Source organism: Pogoniulus pusillus, chromosome 3 (assembly GCF_015220805.1).
Source record: "Pogoniulus pusillus isolate bPogPus1 chromosome 3, bPogPus1.pri, whole genome shotgun sequence".
Classification (NCBI taxonomy): domain Eukaryota; kingdom Metazoa; phylum Chordata; class Aves; order Piciformes; family Lybiidae; genus Pogoniulus; species Pogoniulus pusillus.
The window spans coordinates 27,030,739-27,057,770 of record NC_087266.1 but is presented as its reverse complement, the minus strand read 5'-3'; the positions used below and the strand labels follow the sequence as shown (position 1 = coordinate 27,057,770).

At 37.6% G+C, this 27,032-nt stretch overlaps 1 protein-coding gene across 4 annotated transcripts in view; it reads left to right on the top strand.

Moving 5' to 3' along the window:
- Positions 1-27,032, top strand: part of DCLK1 (doublecortin like kinase 1) — a 265,632-nt gene that overhangs the window by 184,946 nt on the left and 53,654 nt on the right. For 2 of the 4 annotated variants that reach the window (XM_064173100.1, XM_064173107.1), the window contains exons 6-8: positions 7,221-7,315; positions 24,682-24,766; positions 26,135-26,243. In XM_064173100.1, coding sequence (XP_064029170.1) covers positions 7,221-7,315; positions 24,682-24,766; positions 26,135-26,243 — 289 coding nt within the window. Of the gene's footprint in view, positions 1-6,089; positions 6,254-7,220; positions 7,316-13,116; positions 17,956-24,681; positions 24,767-26,134; positions 26,244-27,032 lie in introns of those variants that run through there. The other 2 variants (XM_064173116.1, XM_064173125.1) reach the window with 2 other exon arrangements.

The window sequence follows — 27,032 nt, the reverse complement described above, 5'->3', positions numbered from 1 at the left end:
GCCTGTAAAGATAGCATCCTTTGGTGAGCCTGAAAGCCTCATAAAGCCCCATACAGAACCTTCCATAACACTCTCAGGGTTTGCAGATACGTGGCCATGGGAATAATGGTATGGAAATGGGATGAAAAAATACTGTTTTACAAGCTCTGGGATTCACTGCCTCAACAATGTGGGAGAAAGAGTGGAGCCACAAGTGAAGGGTTGCAGAGAAAGACTCTGAGTGATACCAGAGGGTACTCCAGTCCTGAAGTGCTATGCAGGTTCAAATCTGTGCTCTGATTAACTGAGGGCAAGGAAATATATGTCAGCCTATAAGAGAATGGGAGAGACACACTCCTCACCATTTTTTGAGCTATGCAATCTGGAGAGCAAAAATGCTGCATCTGCTTTTACACCATTTCTTGACATGTCTGAGAAGAATGTATTGCCTTTCCATAGGTGATAGTCATCCTTCTCCCATCCTTGTTTTTTCCTTTTTCTTCTTAACAGAGAATATGCTTAATCCACTTGTATTTCCTGATAGCCTCCCTTGTTTCTGGGAGGAGATACCACTTATTTTTATATAAAAACACTGGGGGGTTTATTATTATTAAGAATACATGCAGGGTAAGAGCATCTGTGATAAGAGGTGACTTCTCAATTATTGTATGTTTTGTTCTGTATTTTATTTACATCTGACGGTGTTTCAAAACAGTACTACAGGAAGAAATCTCACTGTAGGAGAAACACTTTACTTTTTTAACAAATGCACTCAAGGTATTGTCTACTTCAAAATGCTTTCAATCTAAACAGAGAAGTGAAGCAGAGAACAAGGCAGAGAGAAGCAGAGAAAGGTAGTGTGACCTCCTGGGCAGGCACAAGGCTGAAGTCTGATTCCAAGTGCAATAGATAATCCTACCTCTATTTAATTTTCCTGATGTCTTCTTAGAGCCTGCAAAACACTTTGATTTTTTTTTATTAATATAAATTATTCAGGAAAGGACATAAGAAAAGAGACATTGAATTTCAGTAAGACTGGGTATCAGCCTACTGCTGGTGACTGAAAAGTGGGCTTCTGATGGATATTCAGTACCTGTGAGCTTCTGTCCAGCTACTAATTAACACCATTGGTGGAAGCTTCAATGCAGGTTAAGAAGTAGCAGATTCAAAGAAGGCAAGGCTTACTTTGTCATGGTTATTATTTCTGATCAAATCAAGAGGAGCATGAGACAGCTAGAATTACTGTACTCTTCATCCATTAAATTAAGGAACCATATTGATTCAGGAACTCTGTTTTAGCCTCTGAAATCTCAACTCAGATTTTTAGGAGATGCTCTCAAAAGGAGCTGCTTTCTTTTTTTCCAGTTTGAGCAACTTCTTTAAAATAATTTTCTTCTCAGTTCCACTCTGAGCTATCTTGTATTCCCTTCAAACTGTCACTCAAAGTATTTTGGATGCTTGAAATCTTAGTTGTAACAGCAGTTTAAGTTTGGTTTTCTTAAGAAGAGTTATTTATGACTTCCACTTACTTAATGTGACAAGTATGTATTTCACAAGTTACTGGGTTGATCTGTGTACCTATTCCAAATGACAAAGGGAACGCAGGTGAAGAATGGAGAGAGTAAATTGTATTAGCAAGGGCTGAGTGTTGGAGTTTCTTAAATTGCACCTGGGCAAAGAAATCATGAAACTACACGTAAGCCTAAAGGCTGATCAAAACTGTAGATCTTCCCTAAAGAAAAGAAGTAGTTTAGGATATGGAAATTGGATCTGACTGAAGGCTTCTCTAGAGCAGATGCTTATGCTTTTCCCAGAAGAAAATAGGTAGATGTGTTCCTCTGCAAGGTGCTATGTTTTCATTTAGTTTGTTAATTCATCCCGAAGCCATTATCCAGAAACAGTCCTTCTTCAGCCACTCGACTCAAGGTTTTTTGGATCCCAAAGGAAGGAATGTGACTATCACATTGTCTTTGGTGAGGTCATACGTTTTTATTCACACTGTTACAGGTACTCAGCTGACAGATTTTGTAATTAATGTGCTGAAGTGAAACTTTCCTGAAGCCAGGAATACAAACCCATGGGAGTAAAGGAATTATCCTATAGACCCAAGGATTTCCAGATGATTTTTACTTTGACCTTGACTTCCCTTTATTTTTTTATTTGTGGTGTTTGTATTTTGTATTACTCATTCCAAATTTAAGTTTCATCATTTTATAGCCTGTAATGAAAATCAAAGAGTTAGTAAGAGAAATAGATTTGGTTAGATTGAATTCTCTAACCCTCTTAAAGTATTAAATAGTTAAATGCCAAATGAAGAATGTCCTCAGAGTTTGTACTCTGGTCACACAAACTGATTTGAGAATCCTAGTCTTAGTCTTTCCAATTAGGCAAAACAGTTCAAAAGAGAGATTTTCATTAAATTTTATGTACATGCAGATGTTCTCTAGATTAGGTACTACATGAAATTAGCACCTAAAATCATAGCTATCAGCTGTAGTCTGATGAAGTACACAGAGAAAAACAAGAGGCACTTACCCACTTTCTGAGGCTCCACAAAAAAAACCCTCCTGTATACCAGGGAATTGCATTTTCAAGAAAAGTTCATATCTTCTGATATTTCAGGCATGCGTACAGTATCTGTGTGTCTACAGCACTTCTCTGCTTGATAGTGTGAAAATAGCTGACTTAAGGATGAGGTAGACATGTTATTGTTGTGGCCAATCCGTGAAGATCAGTGTGAGCTGAGCATGTGTAAGATTTACAGTCCGTACGAGGTTCTGCACTGGTTGGGTTACATTGTGTGACTACCACAGGTACCAGAGACTCACAGGAACTCAGGTACTGGTTCAGTACCTGAGTTCAGTACAGGCTGGGTTGTGAATGTAAACCTGACTTGAAGGTGATCCTTTCTTCTGATGTTTTTGATTTGGTGGTATGCAATGAGGTGAGAACTCTGCATGGATCTGTTGAGCCTGATATTCAGTGTCAGAGAGATGTTCTTCCTGTATTTCCATTATTTCTTGTCACATACTCTAGAAAAGATGGAATGTAAAAAGAATGGTTTAGCACCAGTTAAAATGAATGCAGTACAGTTATTTGGGATTCTTCTCAGCCAGAACTTACAAAGCCTTGTCTTTACTGGGGAGTGATAATGAGGGCATTGCTTAATGTGATGCTATGGAGAAACTCTGTCTTCTGAAATGAAAGCAAAAATGATTCAATGTATATAAGTAAAGTACAAAAGGGAAAGTGTGGTTTGTTCCCTAACTTTGTTCCCTAATAATCTTATTGAGACAAGAATATTGTTTTGGAAAGTACAAAGAGAAATTACAGGAGTAATTGAGACAGAGGTCAAGTGATGATCTCACATCACCATTTTGTAGCTAATATTGCTGACTATGATCTCTGCCTGTTGTGACTTTAAATAATTTTTAGTTCATCCTGTCCTAGTCATGAGTAAGTTATAACTGTGAAGAAGCCTGCACCATTCCTTTTCTGGAGTCTCTTCTTTCCTCTTGTGTTTGGCAAACCACTTCTGTAAACACACAGAGTCATCCCTACGTGGTTTGTAGAGTATAAGATGCTAAGACATCAACAGGCAGTTTTTCAGGAGAGCATGATTTCAGTATAGTGTAGTGGCATTGACAGCTTCTCAGGCTGGCACTTGATACTTTAATTCAGATGTTCACACTTTTTAAAAAATTACTGAATAAGATGTTTATGATTATTTATGATTTATTAATTACCTGATAAAATATTCATTATAATAAAATTTAACTTATTGGGCTATGATCAAAGTACTTTTTATTTACTGTGCTTTTACTAGTTTATAAACATAATCATCTGAAAACCTATATTGCATTTATCTCAGTAGGTTATGGTACCCAGCTTGAATGTTCTATTTTATGGGACTTCTAACTTCATGTGGGTGCCAGGTGCTAGAAAAACAAATACAGGTTCTTGCCCTGTTATGCATCTTCAGCAAGAGAGGACAGAAAGGAAAGGTACTCATGGCTAAGCAGCTGCATACATCTGCTCATAGCAGCCAAAATAGTTTTATTACTGTTTTATCTTTTTAATACATATGTCACCTGTGACATTTTGAACAAATAAATCTTTTTCATGAGATGGTGGGAGGGCTCTGTGTGTGAAGTCTCTGACCTTTACCATTTTATGGATAAAAAGTGACAAGAAACCTCCTGCTTCACTCAATGGCATGATTAATCACAACAGTGCTTTACCAATTTCATATGTCTTTATCTACATCAATATTCCCTGTGCATGTGCTGTATCAGTCAGTGAGAAATGCAGTGCAGATACTGGGCAGGAACAGAGGTTCCAACCAGAATGTATTCTGCCTATAAATGGATTTTAAGGCAGTTTAGAGTATATTCCTGTGCTTACCAGGAATCCAGTTTTGTTAAGTACTATATATTTTGTTGCTGTGTTATCTGATCATGAGCAGCATATGTAACAATAGTGTTGTAGTTGTGAGTTCCAGAAAAGGATCAGAATCAGTCCGTTCTCTTCCTGCTACACAGCACCTAACATCAGCTACATCAGCTATTCACAAATTCAGTATAACAACTCAAAAGGAGTTGCAGAATGCTGGAATGGCAGCGGTCATTAATAAGATACAAAAGAAGGATCCCTGAACTGGACTGAAATTACCATTTCTTCCCTGTTGTAATACCTGTCTTAATCATTACACTGATAATATCAGTCATCTCCAGGTATGCAGAGCATCCAGAAGACAGACAACATGATGTGCCAGAACTTAAAGCTTAAATGGATAAGTGTTAGGGATGACATGACTAGTCTATGTTGTGCAGATGGGTGGCAAGTGATTTTTAAGGGTTTATAATACTTTGGGTTTTCATCATAAATGGATAATTATTGACATGGTACATACACCTTTGCATCTTGTCTGCAGTTTGTCTGCTTCCACTTGGTAGCCTTAAGTTTTTTTCTTCAGGACAGAGTAATTGGAATAGTAATGCTAAGAAAAGATGTTGTTGAAAGTTCTGAAGAAGGAGTCAAGCTGTAAGGAGCAGGATCTGGTGCCTAATGCTACAAAGTTTATTAAAACGTATCTGTTTTCTTTTTCTCATCATAATAATACGTAAGAATATTTACTTGGTTTAAAGAGAAGGCAGAGCTCTAGTCATTACTCTGCAGTCTTGAAGACTGGCCTCATCTGAGTAATAATAATACTTTACTACTTATTTCTAAATAATGTCATTTGTATTTATAAGAAGCCTGTTGAAACTTTTGAAGTTCGAGATTCCAAAAATCATCATCTTGGCTTTTCCCTAAATAATTTCAGAAGTATTACTTTTATTTTAGTCATTATTGGCCACAGGGTGATTGGCTGAATACTGCATGACCTTCGGTGATGTGTCCATATGCAAGTACACACTTAGTACAACATTTGAATCAGTGCTGATAAGTGTAAGCTATTGTCCTTTATACAAAGGCAATTTGAAGCCTGGGTGAGAGGAATGTTTTTCTTTGTTTGTTTGGTTGTTTTTTTTTTTTAGAAAATCAGGCTGTTTAAATCCAGTTAGTGTATCTTCTTGTTCCTATGGTTATGAAAATACATTTTTACCTTAAACAATGCCTTCTACTATTAAGGAGTTATTATTTATCGTGCAGTATTATGTGTTTTATTGATGCATGGCAGATTTACATGTTTCTTCCTTACGATGTGCAGGCCCAGTATTAGCCAGAGAGAACAATGTGTTATGTACAAAGTAAGAAAAAACTATTAAAAATTCCTATTGTATTAACCAAAGGCATTAACATTTGCTAGGTTGCCAGTCAGCCAAGGTTTTACAAGAGTTATTGTCATCTTGATTTTCAAATGAGTCATTTGGTATATTGCCCCCAAAGGCACCTCATTATGATTCAGTGCACAGCATATAAAATTCCTTAGGCTTTTGGGGCTCCGTGGAAAGTGAGTGGGGGTTGCGGTGGCTCAGCGTTGTGAAGCAGCAGCATTATGCTTAATTGACACCTTTGATGTAGCCCTAAGACAGCACCTGCACCTCCCACTGCTGCTCTGAAGACGTCAGCCTTACGCAGAAAAGGCTTCTGCTTATGAATCCTGCATCGCGTTCAGCTCACTCTGTGAGGAGCCCCAGCTATCCTTAACTAATCCTACTGCTTCTCAGTTTGGCTACAGCTTGGCTTAGTACAGACAGAGCAGAAATTTTGCTGCTTGCTGTTCTCAGGTTAAACAGTAAGATTTTGTCCATGTTAGAACTCATAGAAGGTAAGTCAAATCCCTTGTTGATACCCTAGTATGTAAATATTTTGCTAAGATTCAGAATCTGAGAATCTGATCATTGATTCTTTTTTTAACTGGTGCTGGCAAATGTGGACTGTGATATAATAGTTGCTTGCTTAAGAGTATTTACATATGTACATGATACGCGCTTTGTAGTGCTTCTGTCAGTGTTTCATTATTGGTAGCATCTCTTGTGATTGCTTTGTAGTAGAATTCTGTCCTCTGCTGGTGTTGTTTTGCTAATTAAATGAGTAATGTCACATGCATGCAGAAGCTGCTTCTAAAAGGATAGGCACTGGCATATATGAAGGAGCTTACTTATTTGAGAAAGTGGTGCTTTGCTTTAAGTCAGACTTGAGCTGTTATGTTCAATTTATTTGCCTCTAGAAAGCCTCTCTGAGTTAAGTCTGAGGTGATGTTTGGGTCAGGTAGTATTGCAAAAATCTCTTCCAATGAATGAGCGAGGAACAGCAAGCAGATGGTTTGTTCTTGCAAGCATTGCTGCCTTTTATTTTTGGCGGGTAGCATTTCAAGCCGTAACTAAATGGAATTAAGAGATTTACATTTAGCAAGTGTCTGGTAAGGTTAACAAAGCACCTTGCTCCCCATCACTTTCAAGCACAGGAGCAGCACATTTTAAGGAAACCTGATCATATTCTCTGCCATTGACTAAGCAGTCTTTTTAGATTTGTTGATTATTTTATTGCACTACATGTAAAAATTTGCTTAATGAGCCAAAACTCTGAGGGAGCACTTCTTTTCTGAATCACCTTATTTAATGTCTAAAATATTAAGGAAAAACAAGCTAGTCTGTTCAACAAAGAATTAAAAGAAATATACTGATTTAACTATTTATTTGATTTTAATAATGTCTTGTATTTTTGTTGTGTTTTTGTTTTGTTTTGCTTTCTCCCCCCCCCCCCCCCCCCCCCCCAATTTATTGTCCTTGTAGTGAATGGAACCCCTGGTAGCCAGCTTTCTACTCCCCGCTCTGGGAAGTCTCCAAGCCCATCCCCCACCAGCCCGGGAAGCCTACGGAAACAGAGGGTAAGGAAATAAGGAAACTGATTTCTGAGCGTGGCTGGGGAGAGTCTGGCATAGCCATTATCCACTAGCTTTCTCCTCCCCACTGATTCTTTGTCTGTAAAGGCATAGGGTGGAAGACCTTGGCTACAGTCCTTGTTGTGTTTGTGTAACACCATGAAGTGGAATATAACTGTTGTGTGTCTGTCAAAATGCTAAGTGTGCTGGGAAATTTTTATCCTTAAGGGAGAAAAAATGGGATATCTTTCTAATTTCTAACAAAAACTTTTTTTGTGTGTTGTTTTAGTGTATTTTCCCAAAGGTTTCACAAATGGAAGGGGATGCTTGTGTTGTTAAACAGTTTGGGTTGGGGGGTTTTTGTCCTTAATTTGACATGGGCATTATGATTTTGAAACAAGGTGAAAGAATGTGCTGTGGGATTTAGCTGTGCATTATCTGTGATATCATAGCTTTGTTCAGTCAAGATGCTATCAGTACCAGAATAGCTTGAGATTTGACAGTCACTTTTCTGGGCCAGAGTTGTTAGCAGCTATAGGTTCTCCCTAATTAGCCACATGTAGAGGACCCTACAGTGTACCTAAGCATCCACAATTAAGGTAATAACTGATATTATTTCTGTAACACTGTGACAATATATTATGTATTCAACCCAGAAAACTCCACATGCTCATTTAATTAGTTGTATCTGCTCAAAACCAGTGGGACAGATGTCTCTGTGTCTTCTTTTCTGCTATTTTCTAAACTCCGGTCAATCCTCAATGAGAGCTTCCTTAAGGCAGTACTCTGTATCTCAGTCTTGTTTATAAACATAGTTTAAACACATGCTTTTTCTGCCTTTTTAGTTTTTAAATAAAGGCATAATTTGTGTCTCTCAAAGTAAGGGGATTATGTGCAAAATTGGCAGCGCCTTGACTTTAGAAACTGGTACAGACCCAGTTCCCCAGATCAGAGAAAAGCTGTAGCATGGCACAGCTCCCACCTCACATGTCTGCCCTTCTTTATGTCCAGTGTATACTGGGGAGCTGAGTTCATTCCCAAGTCTTACCTCAGGCTGGGATACAGCCACGAGTTCCTCACGTAAATTGTTGATAGATGCGGAAGCAGAATGTGGTCTTGCAGAACAGGGATAGCCAGTGAGCAGCAGCTTGAAATCTCAGGGTAGCATCATGGTTTTCATCATCTGGTACTCAGAGAGTGAAGGCTAAAGAGTTTCATTTTGGTAAGCAGGTACTAAAATCTTCTTGAATGCAGTACCTTCCACACCTGTTTGTTCTTACTCTCAAAGCTTAGTAATGAATCATTATTAAGTCATTGACAAGGGAACAGAGTCTTTCTAATGAATGATACATTGGTGATGTAAGGTTATCTGTTTAGATGGATATCAGCATACAGTAGATTTGCATCTGCTGCAAGGTTGTCTCTTTTCATTGGTAACTTTCCTAAACTTCCTTCCCCACCACTGATGCTTCTCTCTTCACAGTGACAAAATGATTTTCTGTTAGCATTTATGGATGGGTGAGTGGGAACCATGTGGTCAGCACCAGTAGACACAAGGAGTTTGTAACCACAAAGTTTCTGACTTTAATATGTGAAGAGGAGGGCAGATGGGCTGCTTCTTATCTGGATTCCCCATATGGAAGTGTAACAGGATCACAAGTGGCAGTATTATGGATGTGAAGGACTGTGTAGTGGTAACATAATCACATCACTAACTGTATAGACAATAAATACTAAACTGTAGGAGAGGTAAAACATTATTAAGGAGTCGAATTCTCCTCAGAAATATTCAAATCCAGTCCAGTTGACCTTGGTAAGGGACCTTTCATGCTTGTCTGGCATCATTTTAGATAGATTTATATGTTTTAACCTGACAGAACGTGGAATCCATTAATGTAAAAATAGATTACAATCCTGTAAAAATGCATTGCAATAATACAAAATCAACTACTCAGAAGTTCAGGGGTGGAAACTTTACTCTTCAGGAGTTTATTTCAGCTCCTTTCATGCTTAACTTGTGACATGAATGAGGTACAAATTCTGTGTAAAGCACATGATTGTGGTGTTAGAATGTCGTAATATATATTCCCATGATTAAATTAGTTCTATGAATAGCCATTAAACAGTGCTTGAAAATCTTAATTTTCTTGTTTGCAGTATAAATGGTGTTCTGTTTTGGTTTAGTCTTTCATGTGTTGTCATTTAAATTTCATTTAGAGGACAAGGTATTTTATGTACCATATTGTCATAAGCCAAATTTGAACCCGAAGCCTTTTGCTTTGTCTTCGGTGGCTTCAGGTACAAGGCTGATAAGGCACTTGCAGGAAGATTATCCCTTAGTAGGTTATTAAGTGTTGGTATCATGTAACAAACCTATAAGAGAGGAGGAAACTAATGTCAGTGCTTACCTTGTCTTCAGTGTAAGAAGTGAGATATTCCTGCCCTGAAAGAAAACTGTTGGCTGCTAGAAGCCTGGCCTTGTAGGTGATGACTTGGTTTCTGACATGACTGAGTTCCTCTCTTTATATGGAGTTTGAGGGAACTACTGCTTTAGAACTGAAGTAAAATGCTGGGTCCTGGCAATGCCAGCTCAGCCATGTATTTTTCTCTGCTTCTCTGTGTGCAGTAAAAGTTAGAGGAGTGCCAGTTCTCCCTTGCCATTAGGTAAATGGGACACCGGTTCTATCTACTCAATCTGGAAAGTGAAAGGGAACTTTGACTCTAGCATAGCCTGATTCCCTTTGATGTAACTAATCAATCAGCTCTGCAGCATCCACATCTGAGTGCTATGAGGAATTTGTAGGCGTGATACATGAAAGTGCTAGGAATCTGGGCAGGCTGCCAGCATTTTTCCTGGGAAGTACAGGTGAGAGGATGTCATACCAAGGTACTTATAGAGGTTGAGAGATTGTTCCCTATGATTAATAAAGACCTATAAAAATAGTAAGGATGGTAGAATTTTCCAAATTAAATATTCCTTCTAATTATGGAGTGTGTTAAGCAACTTCAAATAGGACTCAAGTCATCTTAATTAGTGACATTACATCATCCACCTTTTTTGGAAAATAAGCCCTGGCTTTTAATGGAAAGCTTTCCATTGATGTAAACAAGGCCCAAAATGCTACTTTGGTATATATTCATGAAAAAGGTACTCCTGTAATTCTACAGATAAAAATTTGTATCCTCAAAAGCCAGAACATAAAAAAGAAGTTTTATCCTTTTTCATTTGCATTTGTATGTGACTGAGTTGTTTCTAGAAAATCAGAATCACTGAAAGTTATATTTTTATAATCTTGGGTGAAATTCAATCTATATTTGAGGAAAGTAAGATTCAAAAGACTAATTCTATGAGCAATACAAGGACTTGAAAGTGAACTAAGAACCATTTATCAGCTGAACTAGCAACCAATTATTGGCTCTGAATATTTTATCTTGCAGACTTGGTACTACAGTTATGCTTTCTTGCAGTTTTAATCCTTTCTTTATAAATATCTTTAAATAGGAAATTAAGATTCTTGGGTTTAAATTTTTTATGCACTTGATTGTCTATTTCCACAGTGGATTAAACCATCCGAAATTCAGGTTTATAACAGTTGAAAAAGTAGAGAACTACTGTGTTAACACATGCATGTAGTTCCTACCACAGACTATAGTTAATGGCACAGACTCAGAAAAGGTGACATGACAGTCATGACAATAAATAAACATAATAGCAACCCCCATGTTTTATTTAACCAGCCTTTTTAATAGCCTATGAGCTTATTTTTTCCACTGTCTTGTAACCAGAGTCATTACTTCAATTAAAGTGGACACATTTTATACTTTATACCATATTCTCTGTTGCTTGCCATTTAAAACAAAGTGTTTTTCTTTCTTCTCCAGAGGCTACAGAATAATAAATAATTAAATTTAGTTTTGTGGGTTTATTAATCTATGCAAAAAAAAAACCCAAAATAGATTCTCCTCATATTTTTTCAGAAAGGCAGGTCTTTGGCTAATTATGGATAAGAAAAGTTCTTTCAGAAAGGAAAAAAATTTTTAAAGTTGCAGATATTTAAAAATATGTGAAGCACACACAGAATATGATTCTGTGCTTTATTTTGATTCTAACCATATAGTTCCTAGAATAAACACAAATATATTCCCTAAATATTAGAAGTCAGTCCTCACAAATACATTTTTAAAGATTTTTAATATGTATTTTATATATGCAAAGGGATAAGCAGTCACTTGGAGGATACTACTGAACAGTTTGGGGTGTTATGTTTCCTAGCAAATAAAGATTTTTTTCCTTTTTTGGTACTGTATATTAAAAATTCCAAAATTGTTTCTGCCCAAATGAGTTTTTATAACTAATTAAGTAGTTAGTATGCAGAGTGAGACAGTTTTGTCTGTCTAAAATTTTTTTTTTGCATGTGTAGACATTCGTTAAAAAGTAGTAATGTAGTTAAGATCTAATTTTCTCTCTGCCATTCCAACATGTCTGCTATAACATGCCTCAGTGGCAGCATACATGGAGAATAAGCATGACTTAATGACTTAAATCTCCCTTGTATTGTGCCTGCAAGGAAAGCATAAACCTATACAAATTATTGAGAACTTTGTAAAACCAATATTTGTAAAGCATTCTGGGTAGCCCTTGGTTTGTAGTATAGCTTTCAGAGATTGTGTGGGTTTTTTTTAATCTTACCTTCCTCTGATTAAAAAGAAAAAGGGGTGAAAAAACCCTAAAACACACCCAAACAAGGACAACCATGAAGCTGGGGCTCAATCAACCATCCCATTCTCATATATTCTAATATTTTGTCTTGTTTTGTTGTATTTTGTAAATATGTCTTATACTTAAAGGATCCCCCAAAACACCTTAAAGGTGTAAGAGGTTGGCTATGAGATGTGCCGGGTACCTGTCTACTCAATGTGCCTCTGTCCCACCAGTAATGCTTAATTCACCTTTAAAAAGATAGTACTGTGTCTGCTACCGCTTCTCTCTGCTGAACTTTTCGTTTGGTTCTGTTGTGTATCTTGGTGAGGATTGTTGTGCTGTGTAGGTTGCACAGGGCAGTGTATCATCCCGTAACACCTCTGGCGTTTGAGGATTATCTGATTCGTCAGAGGGTGCTCCAGGTGGGTGTTGGAAAACCAACGTGGATCTGTACACTCAGACTCTGCCTCCCCTGTCATGTGCCGGTTGCTTGGCTACCGTCTGGAACAGCCAGTGACAGAGAGATTTCACATTTTACATGCTTTCTTCTTACACATAATACACAGAGAAACTGTGGTGAAGAGATACCATTGTCGGTACAGTATAGGTAATGGCAATATTCAGTGTCAGCATTCTGGGGCTCAAGTGTTGCTGGATCCATGCTATTTCACCAGTGGGTGGCAAGTTTTGATTACCTTATGTAAGGTAAGCACTTACTTATATACAATCTCTTGCTGCTTATGAGACAGCAAAAAAAGGAAATGGATTCCCTTTAAAATTAAATTCATATTGCCAGGTTTCCAAGCTCTTAGAAGACTTTCCAGACCAGATTAAATACTGGTTTAGTAGTGTTTGATAGGGAAGAAACAAAAAAAAATTGCAGGTCTTACAGTGTTTTGCATTGAAACTCCAGCTTTATTCAGTAGCCATCCATTTGCTGATTAAAAATAATCATATGACATTAAGCAAAAATTCTGGGTATATAGCATATGTGTATTTTATGTTGATAAGTATCTTCTGATGCACAGTAACAGAAATAGTATGAGAGTTGCAGTGCAACAAATCAAACACAATAAACAAATCTATACTGCACTTCATCTTACAGGACCTGTATCGCCCACTCTCTTCGGATGATATGGATTCAGTAGGAGACTCAGTGTAAAAGAGAAAATGGAACAATGTTTATGGTTTGTGATACGGTGAAGGTTTAACATTTTTAAAGAGAATAGCTGCTAATTTACAGTAATAGTGAGTCGCACAAAAGAGTTTTGCATATTTAATATTAAAAAGATGGGGCCAAATTAATTCTTCTGGGGTTGGGGGAGAGGTGATGTTTGTCTTTACCACTGCATTTTAATGCAAGAATTTTCAATGAATGAGCCATTGAATGTCTATCAAATACAAAACAGCATTGTGCACACTTTCAGGAACAAAGATTGGATAAGGTGACTATAACGCACAAATCCAGAGTGGGTACATTTATGAATAGCACTCTTATTACCATCTGAGGTACTGATTATATGTTCTATTTTTACCATAGGTATCTTTAGTCATTTTGACATGAACAGTTAATGAATACTTTGCTTTTACCAAGGAGTAGGTAAAATGCAAAGAGAAAAAACCTGCCATATTAAACTGCCTGCACCATGCTGTCTGATCCCAATACGCACATTTTGGAGCTCTCTAAGTTTAGTCATTTTGTCTAAATGAAAAGAAAACTAAGAAATCCCTTGTGGTCATGAGACAAAAAGTAAATGCTTTCAAAGCAGTGTTCGGGTTCTTTTCACTGCATTACCATCGGATGACTTTAAACAGAAGGATGTTCACAGGCAATGTGAGTGTTCTACCTGGCAAGAGCTGTTAATAATGAGCATCTGTGTGTTGCAAGTAAATATGGACGGATTTCTAAATGAGGAGGTGTGGGGACCTGCTGGCTAGCAGCAGCATCTGACAGACATATGATGACACCTTTTGGAAAAGCACATTTCGCCTGAGAAACTAGTGATTATTTTCACTTGTTAAGGACAGGAACATCATTTTTTATTTGCTGTATTATGACATTTTATGCGTTTTAAAATCAAAGCTTACAGAAGTAGTGGTACTGTAAATCATCCTCCTATTGACCTAATTTCTCTGTTTTGGTAATTTGTTGAGGTCGTCATTTCTACAGCATGAATATGCAAAACTCCTTTAGTGTTAAAGTAGGTCACGCATTATAATCAGTTACTTAACAAACAGCTACTAATACTATTTGTTTTCTGCTGCTTTATTGTGAGAATCTTAGCCTACTTTAATTTCTAGAATAGCAGCATTTCCTATCTTACGCTGCATAATGCTTTAAAATGTATCTGTTGTATTTAAACCCATACTGTAGTGATCATACACTTCTCCTGTCTCACACCTTTTCTTTCCATATTTCAGTCCCTAATGGTTTTAGAAACAGAAAACAGTGTGATTCTAATCCTCAAAAAAATCTGTAGAGATTACATTTTTGAGCAATTTAGTGATGATTTAATATATTTTGAAATCAGGTAATTTATTTAATAGCAGCAAATCAATAGCTGCTGCATACTCACTTTTAAATGTAGTTAAGTAATTTCTTTACACTGATTTGTCCAGAATAAGGTTCGGCATCTGGGAAATATTGGCATGTGATGTTATGACTTCACTGTATCAATATAATTTTCTTTATGGAGGATATTTGAAGGGAAAAAAAAAAAGAGAAAAAGAAAAAGAGCAGCAGAACACAAAGTCACAAAGCTTACCTTTTCTGCTTTCAATACTTGGTTCCAGTATCACCTGAAGCGAAAGTCATTGATCTGGCAAGTCTACTGAAGCAGTTAGGTCAATCCTTTTGAAATGCATGTTTTGTCATTCCTGCTTTGGACTTCAGATCTAAAACTGTTCCCAGCAATAGGAACAGTCCCACCCATATCCCATTCTTTGGGATGTCCTGTTGTACTGAAAAAGTTTGCAGCTGTGAAGTTACTTGCATTTTCGCCTGTTCTGAGGGGTTGTCTGTGTAAAATATATTACTTAATCCCGAGAAATGCATATTATGCAAAGATGCATTGGTATCAGTTTCCAAAAATGCAGAGTGCTCCAGCAGACCTGAACAAAAAATGGCATTTTAATAATTGTTTTCTCCTGTAGAGAACGTAAAATCCAGGAATGTTATTTTTCCTCCCGTCTACCACGCAGGCTACTGCTGCCTAAGTCAGTTTATTAAGCATGTTTGTTCTGTGGAGAGAGCGCAGATTGCCAGCAAACCTGAATCGTGCAGCTTTGCTTAGCTGTGCAAAAGAAAAATGGACCTTAGATCAGTAACTGTTATCATAGCAAGTTCTCTCTCAAGACTGTTTTAGAGAATATGCTAGTCCATAACATTTAATCATTAAAACATATGACTTGTATTAAGGGGCTTTTCAGGGGCAGTATGTATCATTAATACTTCATTTAAGGATTGAAAGTCTCTTAAGGATTGAAAAGGTACACTGTTTGTAGACTCCAAGATTCTTTCTCGTGTGGAATGTAATTCCCATTATACATGAGCAGAAATGAAATGTTTCTTTTGAGCAAGACCAGAAGGTTTAAGTTTATGGGTGAAACTGAAATTGTGTTTCTTGATGCTGTAGTTCTGTTAGCAAGTTTGTTCCTAGATTTCATCAACTTCATTAAATAACAGAATTGCTTAAGCGCTTTATAGTGTTTGAACCTCTTAGAGTTCTCTGTATGCTGCGTTATTTGTGCCTACTCTAAGGTCATTACAATGTAGCTGCAAAGTCTGACATAGATTTTGAATGCTTTGCTTTCCTTTGAACTTTATGAATACTTGTGATTATTCCCCTAATGCTTTCTACAACTTTCTGGTTGTTTTTTGTTTGTTTGTTTTTGTAATCTCTTTTCTTCTTTATGCAAAAAACAGTTCACAGGTGAAGCACAGAATGTGTATATTTACACACATACATATATGTAGATTAATGGCTTTGAAACCCGTGCACAGTTATGTCACATTTGTGGCTTTAAACAAATACATGGGGAGAATGTATTGGTGGAAGGATGTTCATTTGGTAAGTTTTGCTACAGCTCTGTTAGCCAGTGGTGCTGCACCAACCTATACTTGCTGAGCAGCTTCCCTGGGGAAGTCTGTACAGTTTTCAGAGATCTCACATACAAACAAGGGCTATGTTCCACTCAGTTTGAAATTAGCAACAAAACCAGGTGGGAAGGGTAGGACCATATGCACAAGTATATATACACAGACAAAACATTAATCAAAAAATTGAAACGGCATTATTTTGACATGTTCAGACTTGTGTCTCTTCTGGAACTGCACTGTTCTGCAGTATATAAAGGCATGCAATAGTAAAACTTCTTTTGTTGAAATGAGTAAAATTTTTAATATTCCTTATCCAAAGGGAAAATTGCTTTTGAGTTTCTAGAATAATTAAGAGACAGCACACTACATTTAGTTATTTTTCTCTTTAAACCATTTTCACAGGGCATATATGGCTGTAAAATGAAAATTCTAGGGCATAAATATTGTAGCTATAAATGCATATTACAAGGACACATAATGTTAAACAGCCTTGAAGAACACCTTAGTTGTGATTATGTGGCCTAACAATCAAAATAAATAATAGCCTCTGCTTTTACAGTTTCACACTTCACACTGACACACAAACTTTCTTTAGTGCAGCGCGTTACAAAACATGTTCTCCAATTCTAAATGTTGATTAACAGATCAATGCAAGTTTACTGTTTTGTCAAAAGCAAACAGAAAATCTTTATGGTGCTAAATTACCTCATGACTTGATGACTACTTAGATTAATGTTGTCTGTGCATTTTCTTCCATGCAGTTAATGGCATACAACTGAACACAAGAGTGTTGTTCTTTATTTAAGCTTCACTTTCAGTTTATCTGTTAGTGACAGCATGAGAACTTGTAACTGTGAGTGATCTATAGATAAATAGCCTTATGTCGTGCAGCCACCTGTAGTTTTACATGCAGAGCAAAGCAAGTGAGAGGCTATCATACTCTTTGGAGATGGGTGTGCTACCCACCAGGAAACCTCTCCATTCGAAATGCAGGGCTTGGCAAGCAGCAGAGGCTGTTCTCAGCTGCACTTGCTGTTGTAACACCTTTCAGCTGGCTCGGTGTGCCTGTTTCACCTTGCACCTGATCTCAGACTAGCTGAGCACCCTAATTCTCAGTGGAAAGCCATGGGTATGTAGATACATGTGTTGTGTACGCACATGCTAGCTAAGGGTTAAAAACACACGCGGTGCACACGTACGTATTGTATACATTTTAGTGTCTGTATTTGCGCATGTCGATGATATTCAGATTTGCTTAAATTAACCCTCAGCAGTGAAGTATGGGAAAAAAGCTGTATTGTATTCAGTGTGTACTTGTTGTCTGATGTTACTGGAGGTAATTAGTTTGTGGTTTGCCCTGCAATACGGTGTTTTGGAATTTGGCCGCTAGTGAAAGAGGAGCTAACGATGTTTGTGCTAAGGCCTCTTCATTTTGTTAGTTGCACTACGATGCTGTAAATATTGGCACATTTACAACATAAGTTTTAAGATTTTTTAAAAGCTACGCATACAATTATTTTTTGTAAAGAAAAGTGCTTGGATATTTGCTTTTTAAAAGATGCCCTTTTTGTATTAATGTGATGCAGGAAACCAAAACCAAAACTGTTGATTTATCAACAAAAAAAAAAAAAGTAAAACTTGCAAAACCAATTGCTGATGAATGTTTTATTTCATATAATCAGTGGAAGAAAATCACCTTCATTTCTGTGCCATTGTTTCACCGTACTGTGTTGTACTTGTGTTTCATATTTGACCACATCATCCTGGTTGTAATTTGTTGTTTTGCTAGATTTAACATTGCTGTAGATTATTGTAAGCTATGTAATAAATATATTTAAAAAAATACCCACTGTTCAGTGAGTTTATTTCAAAACCATGATTAACAGACTTAAAAAAAAACCAACAAATGCTTGTGGTTGGTATTGCTTGCTCATTTTGGATCAGCATTGTCTATTTAACAGTTTGCTTAGTTAAGCATATGGGATTCATGCTTTCTGGTGAGTTCCTTTAAATAGTAGATGTGTTCAGATGCTTTTTAAATCATAAACTCTGGACTCTAGTGTGTAGATGTAAAAGGTCCTTCACAGAAGAGCCTGATTTCTAATGTGTCTTTTGGAGACAGGAAATATACCTGCCTTGAATTGTGTATGGGTGAGTTTGTGTGTATGCAATGACAGAGATTTGAGGTATGGAGTGAGAAATTAGTAGATTATTTAAAGGAAGGTATGAGCTCCCTGCTGACAACTTAGCAGCAGCAGCACTCCTCTTGAGACAAGTATTAAGAAAATATTCCTGTAAAAAACTAGGACTACTGAAACATACCCACAGTGTTTTTAGAGTAACTACCTTGTTTTCTTAATATATCTTTCCACTCTAAAAATAGTATGTATCTATAGCCTTATTTTTTTTGTTGTTTGGCAGAGGGGGGGAAGAGAGATGTTACGATTTCTGAGATGTCATCTGCCAGTCTGATACTTCAGCTGATGCTCAGGCACTCTCCTCCTAGAGGAATCTGAGAGCCTGATTAAAGTTCTGGTTTTTAAGCCTTCTTAATTGCTAATAAATAGGTCTTTAAAAAAAAAAAGAAAAAAGTGTAGAAGCATAGAAAGGAAACAATATGGTAAAAGTGAGGTGGAGCAGAAACAAAATAATTGAGGTTTTTGTCTCTACCGAGTTAAGATTGAAAATAAAAGTGGTACTTGTGCAGTGCCCCTAATTAGGTAAAGACATAAGAACTCCCTTTGATGATCTTTCAGTAGTTATTCTCTAATTCAGTGGGCATTTTTACCTGTGTATAACTGCAGAAAAGGAAAAAGGAAACCACATTGCATCACTGCACATGTAACTTCTAATGTTTAACTGCAGTATGGATACAGCACTGACAGATTAATTTCTGATACCATGAATCTGATACTTTTTTTTTTTTTACTTTTTTTTTTTTTTTTTTTTTTTTTTGCATCATCAATCTTTTCTGGAGCATGTCAAAGGTTGCATGAGCCTACAGTCTGAAATATAGCTCAGCTTTAGAAGCAGCTGTTAGGAGCTACTGGAATTTTAAGTTTGCTGATTTAAGAGATTTAAGTTTACTGTTAAATACCATAGAGGAAGCTATGTTAGTCTCTCAGTGTTGTCTCGTTACACAAATCAAATGAGTGTACAAGCAGTCAAAGCTGCAGCTTAATAAGAAGATCCTAATGAACCAAAGTACTTCAGCTTGAAAATTTAACTTCAGTCTGTCAGCTCCTTTTCCTTGCTGTCTCTCTCATTTGTTCTCCAATCCCTCAAAAAAGAAAACCAACACAACCTCTGAACAACAAACACAGGGTTATTGCTTGTGTTGTTTAAACTTATTTCTTGTTCAAACTGTGTAAATTCTGAATTGCATAAATGAAGGAAAACATACAGTTTCCCTCTGTAGGGGCTCTCTTAAGTGTCTAATAAAACAGGACCTTCCTTAGTGGATTAAGCAGTTTATTAATTTAAATCTTATGTGTCAGTTTAGTGCAGTGGCCAAATTTGAGAAGAAACAATTGCATCATTTCTCTTTCTATATGTTGAATTCCACTGGCTTCCATTCTTTCAACATAAGACCTGTGGATTTGATATTTCTCCATGAAGCTGTTCCTTTGCCAACTCTGTACTGTTTATGTGAGAATGTTTTTCCCATCTCAGCTGGCTGGGCCAAAAAATGTAAACAAAGAAAATCAAAACCATTTTTCACTGAGTGGAGTTGGGAGAAGGAGTTGCAGTACAACCTGTTTGTTCTTTCTAAACTAAGTAATAAAAGAAACAAGTTTGTCTTCTTTTGTTCTCTAGAGATGTGCTAGAAGGAATTCTCTGAGCCCTTCAGGGACAATACCTGGGTGAGACAGTTGTCTTTATTTTAGCATTAACCATGGTAATTTTTTAGGCTAAAAAATTGACTATGTGAGGAATTCATTCCAGCAACCTTGCAAAGATTATTTGTAATCAGACTTAACACTGGCTATGGGCTCCAGAAGATGTGAGCATCATTGCTTAACTTTATAATCTGAGGTTTGATGCTATTTATCTGTGCTGAGTTGAACTTCATCTTACATTTGTTACTGACATGCATAGCTTTTTGTGTGTTGTAGTTTTTTGAGGGTGGGGGGGGTGGGGTTTTGTGGGTTTGGGGGGAATTTATTTTGTTCATTTCTTTTGGGGATTTTGTTGTTCTTTTGGAGGGTGTTTGGGGGGTTGTTGGCGGGGGGATTGTTGTGGGGGTTTTTTAGTTGGTTGGTGGTTGTTTTTTTTGTTTCTATTTTTTTGTTTGTGTTTGTTTATTTGTTTGTTTGTTAATTTGGTACAATTATTTGTATTAGGAAAAATCTTAGGAAGCATCATTTAACAATGTAAATAATTCCCTTATCCTGAGCCTCCATCCTGAATTTACACTTTGCTAATTTTAATCTTCATTTCGTTAAGCCCTTTTTTGAAAGAGCAGAACTCCATGTGAGATCTTAACTTAGCATTACACCTGTGTGCATTTCCGTTGCTCACATTTCATCCAGATGCTTCCTTCAAGCTGGGAAAATACAAAGGAATCTATTGTTGAGAGACTTTGTAGGCTCCATATGCGATACTAAAGGTTTTGAGAGGTTTGGAAAATACAATTCAGTGTTTGGGGTTTAAGATTCAGGAATCTGAATCACATTAACCAACTTCCAAGTCCTACTTGTTTAAGTTTCTTTTCATAACTGCTGATACTGGTAGCCCACAAGAATAATTCCTGCTGTTTGGTTGGAATGGGACTTTAAGATTAATTTAGGACAAAGTTGAGTACAAGGAGAGAGAAATTACAGTAATATTTTACTGCCTGTTTTTTCATGGATTTAGCACAATTTCCACTGAGATGCAAACTATTTACAAAGCAGTTGCTAAATAAATCTCCCAGTGAGACGCGAATGAAATTCTATAGTGCTAATGTTTCCATTCACATCATTGAGATGTGTGGTGTGCTGGCCATCTGTTATATAAACCTGCATAGGATCCGAAATCCTTACACTAAAGACTTGGAGTTTTTAATGCCATCACTTTTATGGAGGTATGCCATAAAATTGGCCATTTGCTGGCAACCTGTGTAACTGGACCCCTTTAAATCTAGGTAAAAGTGATGACATTTCAAGCACCTCAGCATCTCTTAAAATTAAAACAGCTAATTGCATTAAGGTCTGTGTGTTGAAGAGATTACATTCTTCCTTAGAGTTTGGTTTTCCTCCTCCCCATCTGCAATGTCCCTGATGGGGTCCACAGCTGTGAGAGCAACAGTGTGCACGGCAGACTGCCTCACGATTGGCAAGCCAACTGGAAGGAACACCGAGACCCACAAGGATTGCTGGACCCGGAGGGCTTTCAGCTTGTGAGAACAACGAGCTAATTAAAGTCTAAATAAGTGGAATGGCCTCCTAGCTGAAGTAAAGATAAATAAATAAATACCGATGTGTTGTTCCAGTGAACTGAATAAAGACTAAAATATTTGTGTCCTGTTTGCCTAGTAACATCACTTTAATTGTGAAAGGGAGCCTATCAGCAGACTTGGTGAATATATGCAAGTGTGAAGTTCTGGATTTCTTTTTTTACATTATTTTAATAGGAGGGGCTCAGCAAAGGTAATGAGAAGTCTGTTTTTTTCTTTGTATTTTTCAATTAACATTAAAATATTGAAGTTTAAAGTTTTTTAAACCTTAGTATGCATTTTTTAGTAAATACATTCTTAGCAACTGCTTCCTTTTCTCTAGCAAGATCTGCCTCTGCTCACACAATGGTGCTTCTCACACACATTTCACTGAAGGGGCTGTATGCTTTGTTTATAGACCTGTTGTGTAGTACATCGTGCTAATGCACCAATTTAGTTCTTCCAATCCTTAAGTAGTGTCAATAAGAATAGAGTTAAGGGCACTTAAAATTCTGATGGATGTTTGATTTAATTTTTTTTGTGGGGTACTTTTTCTTTCCATGTCTCCAACTAAATCTAGGCTTAATACAAATTTAGGGAGCTATGCCTAAGACATGTTTAGGAATGAATTTCAGATGTGTGTAGGTCAGTAAGACTATTTGTATTTAAAGTGAAGCACTTGCTGAAGTGCTCTGCTGAAATGGCCCCTCAAAGGGGTCTAAATTTGGAAGGAATGAGCAGTCATAGTTCGCTGTTAAACTTCATCTTGAGGGTCCTGAAGAAGTTAGGTTCCCAGTTAGAAATCTGAGTCTCTAGGCATCTATTTTGAGATGTGGCCGCTGAGTTGGGTCTTGGATTTCACATCTCACATTTTCACGAATGAGAACAATGAGTATGAGACTCCATAAACAGACCATCAGGCTGCTACAGAAAGCTGCAGTGGTGTGCAGTCAGCAGTCTTGCCCTAACATCTGCTGAATAGTGTAAGAGGCAAAAAGCTGAATGAAGTAGTTGTTTGATAACCTATTGAAAATCTAGCACCAACCTTTTTGTATTTGTACCCCTTACAATGTTGTAAAGCTTCTTTCCTGATTGTATATGTAACAAATATTGAAGATACTGTAATTCCTCTAAGAAAATACTCTGGGGCACAAAAAAGAAGAAATTGGATGCCTGTTGGGAAAACAAATAGATGCAGCAGAATGAGTAGAGAAAACGTGGTTTTCTGCTTATTTTACAAGCAGGAGTGTAAAGGAAACAATTCTCTTCATTACTTGTTTATAAAAATAGATTTTGAGAGTGACTTCTCCAGGCATGAGAACTGCTAGCATTACCTTGATCCTCGCCTGCTCATTTGTTCAAAAATGAACCAGAGGTAAGTTTTTACTGAGATGTCCCACAGAGTTTAGCATAGCAATGGCACATACATAAACACATCCTAATCACGAACCAAGAGCAGCAATATCTTACAGAACAGCATCAGGTCACTGAGTGCTCAATTCTGTTTGCTAAGAGGCAGCAAAATAGTTCAAAAACTGATTAATGCACTTTTTAATTCTGATCAAAGCTCAGAATAAATGCTGGGACAAGAATGAGCACGAGTTGATTTAAAAAAAAAAAAAAAAACAAAAAACAAACCAAAACCCAAAGAATCTCTCTGTAGAAGGGATGTGCAAGCTCTTGGGATTATTTAGTGAAAACCAGGCCAAGTTCAGCCTTTGTCTAAATCATCTGACCTTAATCTATTACGGGAGGAATTAAAAGTTAGTCTATTCAGATGAACTCAGCACACTGGCCAGCTTTTAAGTCTGCTGATTGCCTTCTCCCTGGCTTTGCACTTGCAAAATTCCCAACTGCTGCATTGTGAGTTATTCATGATCCAGCTGTTGGTTGCACTCTGTGGCGGCAGAAGAGAGAAATCATCCAAAGAATTTGTAACATGAATTAGCACCCAGACTGTGGACATCTAGATACTTTGCAAACACAGATAGGGACCTAAAGGTTCCATACAGTACAGCCTAAATTTTATGTAATATATAGGTTGAAGAAAGTAATTAAATCACTTTAGAATCTCATAGCATGTGAATTATATGAGCTTAGGAAAGGTTTTTTAGAAATCCTCTGAGTACTTCTCGCATTGCAGTGCAAGGACCTGAGAAAATGCTCATTTTTGCTGTAAATTTAAAGGACCGCTGTTAAAAGTTGTAGCTTTTCCTGGTTTCTCTTGAAGATGGGTAAATCCCAAAGACATGTTTATACAGTCATCATGCAGCACAGGATGAAGGTTTTGGTGGAAATCCAGTCCATCTCATGTGTAGTTTCACCCATCTAGATGTATGATGGAGCAGTACAGTCCTAAAGTACATGCCTAGAGCCCATGCATTATTACTGATAAACATTGGTAGGTGCTTTGGAAGGCTTTTCTTGTGAGATGCTGCCTGCTATACTTCTGAGATCGAAGCTGAGTGGCTACAAGTCTCCTAGAGACTATAGAGTTACTGTCCTACCCTCCTTAACTGCATGAGCAGACACAGATGCTTACTGCACCAAGAACGCAACCCCAAGGTGTGCATTCACACCTCGAGTGAGGAATATCCAAGCAGATGCTTTTACAAAGATGCCAGTTATTCACCAGGACCTTTTATTTTCACCATGCAGTGCCATAATTCTCTCTCCCTTTTAGAACACAGCTGTAGAGGTTTTCACCAGAATGAGGTTTATGAAAGTTAGGAATTCTGCCCGTAACACAGCCAGCTTCAGCCAAAAAACGTTTGTGCTTCTAGTGCCTGCCGTTAATGGTGGTGGTGAGGAAGCGGACTCCTGCCTGCAGAGGGCATGCAGCTCCACAGTTTTCTCTGGCAAAATGTGTGTGGAACAGGGAGAAGCCTGTGGACCATACACAACAGTGTCACTGCACGTTGCTGCACACGATGGATCAGGGATATGCCCAAGTACGCAGGAGTACCAAGTGTGTCGTTTCAATGGAAAAATTGGAATCTTCCGAAGCATCCACATACGCCTCCACCAAAGCCAAGTGATGCTTTACATAGGGACCACTGCAGCCTCTCTGGGACATCTGTCCAGCGGGAGCGTGCTGCGGGTATTCCTGCTCATTAAAAATCCTCTGTTTTCATTTGTGTCTCTCCTATTTCCAGAGCTCCCAACACAGTGGCTCCTCTACCTCATTAGCATCCACCAAAGTTTGCAGCTCTATGGATGAAAATGATGGACCTGCAGAAGGTAACATTTGAAGGCTGACATTTCAAAGCAGTCAATGTGGTGATAACAGCAGCTGTGTCGGAAATGAGTCATTCTTCCTGCTGGAGAAGGTGGGAGTGTTGCGGGCTGGATGGCTTTGCGTGAGGAGACTCATCGGTATTAGCAAACCAGTCAGGTTCACTCTGGATCAGATTTGATCTGGACATTGCTGTTCAGAGGTGCTTTGGTTACCGGATACTCGAGATACTAGTTCTGCATGTGGCTCAGTGCTGACTGGATTATTTCAGTCATTTTTTGTCTTCTCTGTCATGATACTGAAGACAATGCTGCAGTCCTAGGTCTTTACTCATGAATTATTAGTCTCACCCTGTAGAAGGCTTTGTGCAAGTTGGCTGAGGGATAGTGTCAGCTCAAATACTGCCAGTTCACATGCACACATATGTGAGAGCATGTGTGTGCATGCTCCTGCCTGACAGTAACTCTTCATGCTGTCTGTGAATGCAGGCAAACCTCAGCCTCCTTGTATCATAACATTCACATTCACTTCTAAAACTAAACTGGAACAAAGGACAAAGATATGGTTTCAAGTACTGTCTTAAAGTGTAAATTCAGGTCACATTCTGAGAGGCTTTTTTTTTTTAAACTTTATGATATTTGTACAGCAGTTTGTATCAGCTGCAGATTACAAGTCAGCTTTTAGAGGCATGTTAGGTATTTGTAATATGCGATTTCAAATGCATTTAAAAATAATGGTACATGAAGGAGCACTAAAGTACATGAAACTACTTTTCTTATGCTTAGACACTGTGTAATGCAATTTTACCTAAACATCTGGTGCCCAGGTTGCATGCCAGGTAGTATTATTGAGAACATTTGTTTAAAAACTAAATATTTAATATTGGGGGAGGGGGAAGGACTAGCACTTAGCACATGAGGAGTTTTATGGATGTCTCAGTTTACAGGATGTAATAAAATAAGTGCTTGAGTGTTGGACTTCTTTGGTACATATATTTAATCATGCTGTGTCAAGGAGTTCCAGCCCTTTTTGGAGGCTGGTCTGCGCTTGTGCAGATCACAGAGGCCTTTTCATAATTAAAAAAATACAATTTTGGTTTTGTCCTGGGGGCATATTGCAGTGGGAATGGTAAACTGTGTAACACTCGAGTGGTGGTATGTTTGAGCCCCCAGAAGTCTTATTTTTCATTATTGTATCTGTGTGAAACCTGTTGAGTATATACAATGTCAGCAGCATGGTTTCACTGTACAGTAAGTGAGATACTGATTCTGAATGGTTTCCAGGCTCCTTAAACCATAGACTTAAAATGCATGTTATGTGCAACATCTGTGTTTCCTTCACTAACAATAAAAATGTACTAATGATTCTTTCAGAAGTGTTGGAGGAAGGTTTCCAGGTTCCAGCATCGATAGCAGAACGATATAAAGTTGGAAGGACTATAGGGGATGGAAATTTTGCTATTGTGAAGGAGTGTATAGAAAGGTGAGGAGGATAATATGCTTATTACTGTAAAATGAATCATAAATGTAATTTTTCTCCTAGATTGTCTTTATTTGTAGAATACAGGACGTGTAATAAGGTAATGTCTCAATGCCAGATGGAAAAACTAGACTAATGCCCTCTCATGTGGAAAAAAAAAAGGAGTGAGTCCAAGGGAAAAACTATGAATTTAATTATTTATGTGTTTAATATGTGGAAGTTTTTCTGCTTCAGACCACATGATTTTAGCAATCCTTTTTGTTAAATCTTTCTTTTGCACTGAAATGCCTTTTCTTGAGGTATGTTTTTGCATCTCTCCTTTTAAACAATTCACATGTAGAAGATGTCAGGAAGTTTTATGTGAGCAGTGTAGTGGTGGTGGTCAGCACAAAGAACTGACTTTGGATCCATCTCTGCTGCCGTCTGACACTGAAGAGTAACCTCTACCATGTTTAATTAAATGGGCATCTATCTCCTGCTTGCCCACTATGTGCCATTATAGGACCTCCACCCAATCTTAGGAGGCTGCACTGCAAACATCAAAATCTAGCTTCCTCAGTGTCCTTTCCTGAAGGGCAGTGAAGAGGTGACAATGATAACACTTGCAGACTGATTTTAGACATCCACTACAGATTAGAGAAGTCACCTCAAACATCAGTGTTGATGAAGGAGTCCAAGTTGATTAGCTCAAGTGTGAGTTTCTAAATCTGGTCAGGTGGGTCATGAGCCAGGTTTGAACTGTGTATACTGGAGTGTGAAAAGTAGGCAACAAATACAGACGTGTTCAGAGCA